This window comes from Lactuca serriola, chromosome 7, assembly GCF_051521515.1.
Source record: "Lactuca serriola cultivar US96UC23 chromosome 7, Lser_US96UC23_V15, whole genome shotgun sequence".
Classification (NCBI taxonomy): Eukaryota; Viridiplantae; Streptophyta; class Magnoliopsida; order Asterales; family Asteraceae; genus Lactuca; species Lactuca serriola.
In genome coordinates, this window is record NC_136414.1 from 28,916,401 (window position 1) to 28,925,366 (window position 8,966).

The 8,966-nt window shown below is 40.0% G+C and overlaps 1 protein-coding gene across 1 annotated transcript; it reads left to right on the forward strand.

The window, feature by feature from the left end:
• Positions 1–6,915: 6,915 nt before the first annotated feature.
• On the forward strand, positions 6,916–8,237 carry LOC145062512 (uncharacterized). Its single transcript, XM_079010107.1, has 2 exons — positions 6,916–7,562; positions 7,713–8,237. Exons 1-2 carry the CDS (start codon positions 7,007–7,009, stop codon positions 8,030–8,032), a joined length of 876 nt encoding a protein of 291 aa, XP_078866233.1. The 5' UTR covers positions 6,916–7,006; the 3' UTR covers positions 8,033–8,237.
• Positions 8,238–8,966: the final 729 nt, after the last annotated feature.

Consider the following 8,966-nt stretch of genomic DNA (forward strand, 5'->3'; position numbering starts at 1 on the left):
GCATTTGTGGCTTCCTTATTCTAGTGAAATCATGAGACAAAAACACGACCTTGCTCAGCTTGAGGGATGCAATATGTTTAGCAGCCTAAACCTGAAATGTATCCAGGAAAATTTTTATCATTAGCCAATAAAGGTTGAGATTGAGCGCCCCTGCTTAAGCATGTAGGGTTTTGAGTGGAAAAAAAAGTGAGGTATACATGTAAAAAAAAAAAGAGAAAGAGAGAGAGAAATTACCAAAAAGTTGTAAGAATTTTGGAGCAAATAAAGTGAAGATCAAAAGATCAAAATTCCAAGAAATCCAAAAAAGTTGAAGATGCCAAAAGTCAATACAAGTTGGTGAATTCAAAGATATCAAAGATCAAATTATCAAGAAAGTGAAGAATTCAAAGAATTTCATAGTGGTATCGAAAAATTGTAATTTTCTAGAATATGTATGCTTGGGTTGCTCAATTAAAAATACCTTGAGGGTAAAGAGGTTTTCTGAGGATGGATTCGGAGGGTTGCATAAAATGAGCATAGTTCGGGGTGAGTGAGCGAATGTTTATGAGGATTGTGAGTATTTAGAGTATGGGAGGTTTATAGGAAAAATTTTAGACACAAATGCATGCGTTGCGTTCTTGGCATAATGGCTGGGTTAGATTGGAGTTGTTATACATAATTCTAATGTGTTAAAATTCAGTTTTGCTTGAGGGCAAGCAAAAGACAAGTGTGGGGTATTTTGACATGTGCATATTTAATGTGTATTTAATATAGTTTTTTATTCATATATTAGCTAAATTATCGCATATTATGGACAAAAGGTACTTAAAAGTGTTAAATTATGTTTTTCAGTCCAAATATGGAACTCGGAAGCAAAAGGAAGCAAGAGAAGCGGTTAGGAGCTCGAGAGTGGAATGAAGAAGGAAAAACACTTAAAAAAGCTTCTACTCGTCGAGTCAGATAGCTACTCGATGAGTCCAGTCGAGGAATCAGAAGGATAATGACTCGGGATCCCAGATAGTTATCGCAATACGGGGAATGTGAGAGGGACTCGACGAGTCACCACTTGACTCGACGAGTCGATTCGTATATTTATAGATAACTCCACAGATCGAGAGAAGGAGAGTTCTGGGACGATTCAGAAGTATCTTGCTACGATTGAGAAGCCTGAAAAACCCTAGAAGACGACGAAGGAAGCTAGAATTCGATTCCGGAGAGTAATTAAGGCAAAATTTCATCATTCCATTTATTCTTTTGTTTATTCATCATGACTAAGCAATTTGACTTTGATTGTTTGCTGTTATTTACTTTAATTATGAGCTAAAACCTTTAGACTTCTGTTTGGGGATACAAAGTTGACAATATGGTTTGATTGATTGGTAGGATTAATTCTAAGTTGGTGAATTTTTGTTATTTTAGCTTGCTAAAGAACCTTGTGTGTGAATAATAATTAATTTTCTGTTAATAGGAAGATAATTGATTAGAATGAACATCTATTGATTATTGTCCTCATATGATATATTGTGACCACATAGTTATATGTCTAGGATTAATGAATATGAAACTGGAATTAATAAGAAAATTGAGTAAATTCATGTGCAAGCTTGTAAGATGACTATCAAACAAGAGGTTAATTAAAAAGACTAAATTAGTTAACTATTGCAAGTCTAACTTAACCTGAATAATTAATCTAGTAAATATAATTAAATTAGATAATTGGCCACTGTTTGAGTTAGTTTATTTTCTAAGGATTAGGGTAGTGAACATGAACCTAATCACTTGAATCGGTAACCAACGAAAGAATTAATCCATTGCACTATTACCTTGAAAATCAACCATAGAGTTAACCGAGTTGAACTAAACAAAAGTTCCTTTCCAATTATTGAATCTAGTTAAATCGTTATTTTCTAGCTTAAATTAGTAATAATTAGTAAGTTTCTAGTCTTGTAAAACTAGAGAACAACCCCTGCTTTTTAATTAACTTAGATTAAATTAGTTTTTAGTTTAATTTGCCGTTCCCTGTGTTCGATACCCTGCTTATTTAGCTATACCACAATTGATAGGTTCACTGCCTTTTGTGTGTTATTTGATAATTAAAAGTAGGTTTAAAACTAGTGGGTTTTACACACATCACATGCGGAGCGTGCCGCTATAATGGAGTCGGGCTAAGAAACCAAGCGAATCGAGGCGAGGGTACTGAACCTTGCATGCGGAGCATGCCGCTATAATGGAGTCGGGCTGAGAATCCAGGCGAATTGAGGCGATGGTACTGAACCTCACATGTAGAGCTTGCCACTATAATGGAGTCGAGCTGAGAAGTCAGGCGACTCAAGGCAAGGGTGTTGAACCTTCCATGCGGGGTGTGTCACTATAATGGAGTCGGGATGAGAAGCCAGGCGACTCAAGGCAAGGGTGTTGAACCTTGCATGCGGGGTGTGCTGCTATAATGGAGTCGGGTTGAGAAGCCAGGCGACTCAAGGCAAGGGTGCTGAACCTTGCATGCGGAGCGTGCCGATATAATGGAGTCGAGCTGAGAAGCCAAGCGACTCGAGGCGAGGGTACTGAACCTCACACGACTGGGTGTAGCACCCTAGAATCTATGTGTCTAGCTCGTGTGACCAGTCTGGGTTAAAGTGGACTGGTACCTGATGCTTTGTTGCCTCACTAGTCGTACTTATAATTGATGCCTCGATGTCTTGGTTGTTTGCGGAGAGCTATGTGGTTATGCTACTTAGGGCTTGATAGTGTCGTTGTTGCTAGGAGATGCACATTGAAATTGTTGTCAGGAACTTGTCAACAGGGCCGTTGAGGCCCAGGAAATGAGTTGTTAGCGATAGGTGAGTAACACGACTGTTGAGAGTTGAGCAACAAGACTACCGAGAGTTGGACCGCGAGGCTACTCTTTCAATCCTGAATACCAATGTCACCTCGGGGATGCACCATCATGCATAGTGTTAGTTTTTCATGTACTCTAACTATGCCCCTTTGGAATGAAAAAACACTTCTGCATAGTGTCATACCAACCCTTCTCCCCCCCTCTCTTTCTTAGAGGAGGCGAGGAATGGAAACGATGGATGCATAGTTGCAGGAAATTGGGCGACACGGCTACTGAGAAAAGCTAAGCGACCTACGCACTAACAGAAATTGGGCAGCGCGACTGGCACGACTGCTGGGAGTCAAACAAGGTAATCGCTGATGACTAGGCTTTGCAGCTGTTGAGCTGGGTCGCATGGCTGGTGATGGTCGGGCTCCACGACTGCTGAGGTCAAGGCAGTGCGGCTACTGAGAGGTGAGCAGCGAGACTTCCTGAAGTTGGCATAGCTGCTGATAGCCGAGCAACACAATTGTTGTGGGTTATTTCAGAACGCTTACCTGTAGCCTTGGAAATGGTTTTGCTATGCAACCTTACCTGTAGCCTCGCCGTACACTCCACGACATCACTGTTTCCTGGCCCTCGGAAATGGTCTTGCTGCGTAACCCATACCTCTGGCCTCACTGCTCATCCCTTAGCACCTCTGCTGCCTGGCTCTCAGCAACAGTCTTACTGCATATTTCCTACCTATAGCCTCACTGCCTGTTCCTTAAGAATTATGTTGTCTGGCTATCGACAATAGTCTCACTACGTGACCCTCGCTAGCAACCTAATCGCTCAGCTCTTAGAATCTCTGCCACTTATATGGTCAGCAACCTAACGGTTTATTGGTTCGACGACATAGTAAGACGCGGCTACCTATGTTACCCACATCAAACTGGGGGGAATCCAGCTAGGTGTAGCCCAAGCAAGAAATACCTACAAGACAGTTATCAATGCAGACAATATAGATGGTTTTTCTGTTATTCCATTTGCGCGTAACTACAACAACACCTATACCGAATAACAATTTCAGAGACTGCATGGTGAGGTTACGCCTCTTAGCTACCCCGGTCCGACATTATAGCGACATCAGTGTCGCGTAACACTCTTTAGCGGCCTCGGCCTGCATTATCGCAACAACAGCTACGTTGCATCGCATCGATCGGCTCGCGCTCCTCTTAATGAAGGAGTATCAAGTCATCTCAAGCTACATAAGCAATATTTGGCTCTTCGCACAACCCCACGACCCTCGTGGGTGAGGTTCGGTCATTCTCTCTATTATTTAATGTATTGGTGCTTTATCTAGTCCGATCTGATTGTCAGCAACCCAATAGCATCAGACTAGGGGGACTTGACGACGCATAATTTATAAGACTAAGTCCAGTCCGATGTCATTGGCCGCGTACCAATAACACAAGACTGGGGGGACTTGATGATATATGATCCATTAGCATAGCCCAACTGCTCTAGCGCGCCAGCCTGGTCTGGCGCGCTCCTGACAACCTTGCCGGGGACTCCTTTGCCAGCCTCACTAGGGACTCTCCTTTTGGTTTATACGACTAGTTCCGGTCCGATGTCATTGGCCGCGTACCAATAACACCAGACTGGGGGGACTTGATGATATATGGTCCATTAGCATGGCCTAGACCACTCTAGAGCGCCAGCCTGGCCTGGCGCGCTCCCGCCAGCCTTGCCTGGTGCTCCCTTGCTAGCCATGCTGGGGACTCTCCTGCCGGCCGGGCCTGGCGCTCCCTTGCCTAGCGCCCCTTGCCAGTCTTTCCTGGTGCGCGCTCGCCAGCCTTGCCTAGGGTGCGCCCGCCAGTCCCGCCCGGTGCCTCCGGGCGGCCTCACCCAGCTCCTTGCTAGCTGGGCCTGAATTGGGTTGGCCCAAGGCATGACCTAATTCCCTTTGACCTAATTGTCCCCTATATAATGAATAGTATCTCCTCCATGGAGAGGGAGCTTCCCCATGGCTCAGACGCCACTATACTCCGGCCGGGTAGCTCAACCGCCACCCGCCGCCGTCAGCCACCACACACCACCAGCACCAAGATGGTTCTCTCCAGCTATGGAGGACCATCTCAGATCTTCTAGTTGATCTAACTTGACCTTCGGAGTCCACTCCCGAGGCACAGTCCCTGGAACGGCTCTAATGCGTCTCTCTGATTGTGAATAGCAGATCTCCGCCGCAGTAGAAGACCAGAAGACTCACTGGAGGTCTATGTCGTATCATATATATATATATATATATATATATATATATATATATATATATATATATATATATGGAAAACAAAAAACCCCTAAAAATCATAAAAATGCATAAAAAAATACTTAGAGATTACAAATCTTTTTTCTGACTTTATATATACAAAAATGGCAAGTCTTTTTAATAAATTCGTTGAATTTTTTTTTTGAAAAACAATAGATTTTTTAATTTTTTTTAGTGAAATTATTAAAAAAACATCGATTTTTTAATATAAAATCAAAAAATAGATTTGTGATCTCTAAGTATTTTTTTATACATTTTTGTGATTTATAGGGTTTTTTTTCGTTTTCCATATAACTATTATATATATATATATATATATATATATATATATATATATATATATATATATATATATATATATATATATATATATATATATGTGACTCACTTGAGATTAAAAAAATCGGAGATCATGAGATTCAACCCCAACCACATATTTCACATTTGCCGCTCTAACGCTCCAGCGTACCGGCAACAATGGAGTATGCCTAATCATAAATTATTATTTGACAGAAACGTATAATAATAAATGATTATACATATATGTCTGTTCACATATTGAGTAATCATATATTATTATCACAGTTAGTGGCAGAACTGATGGTGGTAACAGAGGTGGCGGTGATATATGTGGTGGATGTGACAGTGGTTGTGTCGGCTAGTGGCAGAGGTGGTGGTAGTGGTGGTGGCAATGACAGTTGTGGTGGTGGGGATGGTGGCGGAGGAGAAAGGAGCGGACGGCGTTATATAATCATTTATGATTATATAAGACCCGCCGCGCCGGTGCACCGGAAGATTATAGAACAGCATATATGAAATATATGACTGAGGTTGAATCTCAAGATTTCTATTTTATATTTTATATCGAATGTCAACCGAAACTATATATATATATATATATATATATATATATATATATATATATATATATATATATATATATATATATATATATATATATGGATGAAGCATGTGAAAGACAATCAAAGCAAGAATCCCGCCAGAAATTCATGCTTCTACAACGTGTAATAATAACTCTGGATAACCCTGAATATCACCCGCTCCGCTTCTTCTCAAATCTTCTTCTAGCTATTCATATTTAAATAATTAAACCAGAATCACAGCGAAACAGGCTATAATATGTTTGACTCTTGGTCCTATTGTTTTTCATAATCCGGTGATTGGTTTACTCTTGTTTGGTTTAAAATATTATATATATTTTCAAATTTTAAGCCACAACCATTTATATTTATAGTCTCCTAATCAGAAACCCGAAGTTTGCATTGCTTCATCGTGTTCAATGTAAATATTATTAACTAATGAGATTTAAATGACGGTATTATAAATTTTTTAACGATTACGTTTAAATAAATGAAATGGATATAAAGTATCCCGTTAAAGTAGTAGTTGAGTTGCATACGATCTAGCGTCTTAAGGTTTTTTACGTTTGTTATGAATCAGTTTTTATAAATTTCAATAAATCAGTTTGAATTAAAATATAATAAATGACTGAACACCTTTACTTAAGATCCCTTTATTACGGTTCAAAGTTATCCATTAATCCATGATGATTTTCAAATTTCGACGACCAAATGAAAATTTTCAGAACAAAGTTGATTACTTTATTTTTTAATTCGAAGTAAATTCACCCCTACAAAAATTGCATATGCTAATTTTGGCGTATATATTTTATATCTATCTTCTTTGGACCCACTAACCTCTGTTTTTTATGCAAAAAAATTCTGAAGTAAATTCTGCAAGAGGTTACCTCTTCCCCCGGCGCCGCTGTCTCTTCTGTATAAATACCACCACCTCCACCACCATTTCCACCGTGCCCTTCGCTTCCCTCTCTTTACTTTTCTCTTTCACATACAACACCAAAAACACTCACTGAAACCAACATGGGTTTCAGGGTTTTGCTCTCGGTCATGGTTCTTAGCTCTTGTTTGATGATCAATGGTTTAGATCTTGACCATGTGAGCTGGACACAGGCTCCACACCACTCGCCGTCGTACCCCCCTACCGTAGCTCCTGCACCCCACCACCATCATCCCAAGCGTCCCGGCGGCCACCACCACAAACCTGCTGTTCCTCCTACGGCTCACACACCAACTGTAGCTCCAGTTCACCCACCAAGTGTCGCTCCGGTGCACCCACCCAGAGTGGCTCCTGTTCACCCACCGATCAAGGCGCCTGTGCATCCTCCAACCAAGGCCCCTGTACGTCCTCCGACCAAGGCGCCAGTGCATCCTCCGACAAAGGCACCTGTGTATCCACCGACCAAGGCGCCTGTGCATCCACCAACCAAGGCGCCTGTTCATCCACCAAGTCACTCACCGGCTCCGTCACACGCACCTCTTCCGACACGGAGGCAGGTGGCGGTCCGTGGTATGGTTTACTGCAAAGCTTGCAAGTACAAGGGTATTGACACGCTCGTTGGCGCTACTCCTCTACAGGGTATAAATTCTCACTCTTTTTTAACCAATATATTTGTATTTCTATATGTATTTTACGTTGAATTTAGTAAGTGCATTATATATAACTCTTCACAATCTTGTTCTTCTATCCAAGTACACAACTTATTAATGCACGAAACATGAATTACAGGGGCTGTGGTACTCTTAACATGCAACAACACTAAGTATCCACTGAGGGTCAAATCTACAACCGATAAGAACGGCTTCTTCTTCATCATGCCACCTAAGACGTTGACCACTTTTGGGGTGCACAAGTGTAAGGTCACTTTGCTATCGTCGCCAAAGGCTACATGTAACAAGCCAACTAACTTGCACTATGGGATTAAGGGTGCCACTCTAGTCCCTACCCCAAAGCCGAAGATCGTAGTTACGCCAGTGCTGCCCTTCGATGTGTTCACAGTGGGTCCATTCGCATTTGAAGCCACAAAAAAGACACGATGCCCACTTTAGATTATAGATGACTGGCTTAGTGAAGAAGAAGTTGAGGGGTTTGAAGGCCTATTATGATTAGTTTAAGGTGCTAAGTGTTATTTAGAGTTGTCTGTTCTCCTGATGTGATCCTTAGTTGTTTGAGTTGTAGTTTGATGAAAAGACGAGGGATTTTGCCATGTAGTATTTGGTTAATAAATTTGAATGAATATGCTTCTTTCAATAATGGGTAGTTGGATTAAGAAAATTGTGGTTTATTTTAATCATCGTGTTTATAGTTTTGCTATAAATGACAATTTTTTATTTTGGAATGACCAAAGTATAGTAAACTAGCAAATAATTAAAAAAAAATGAAACAAAAAAAATATAAAAAGTATATAGACAAGTTCGGGTTTTGTAACTACACGATTCAAATTCAATTGATTTCAAGTTTAGACCCCCTATTACAAATTCAAGAAAATGGCGGAGCACAAAACATCATTAAAATAGCCAATCTTACAGTTTTTGTAACCCGGGAAAGTAAAGAATGTAAGTAGTTAAAATCAACACATTTGAGCATGACTGGTTTTTTGTTCAAACGGTTCGATGGTCCGGTCGTTTTCTATAATTTTCCTCATTTTCTTGTTTTTTTACACATACATACATATATAAATAGAGAATTTGACGTCCACAAATTCAGACATTAAAAATCCACATAAAACAAGTTGTAAATAAATAAAAAAAAATTAACATAACACATAACCATAAGTTTTATATCAATCCATATTCATAAAAAAGAAAACAAAATATAATACGAAACAAAATATATTTTTAAATGAATACAACCGCATTAAAAAACTTCATAACATTTACCATATATTTTTTATTTAAAAAATTATGTGTTGTAGAAATTGGCTTTGGCAGCCGATTAATAAATGATTAATCGTTTGGCGGTTTACAACTGATTACAATTAGG

Excerpts from the sequence above, each read along its gene's own strand:
- LOC145062512 (XM_079010107.1), top strand. The coding sequence starts at position 7,007 with ATGGGTTTCAGGGTTTTGCTCTCGGTCATGGTTCTTAGCTCTTGTTTG. Across the intron at positions 7,563-7,712 it reads TGGCGCTACTCCTCTACAGG|GGGCTGTGGTACTCTTAACA; the intron begins GTATAAATTCTC and ends CATGAATTACAG.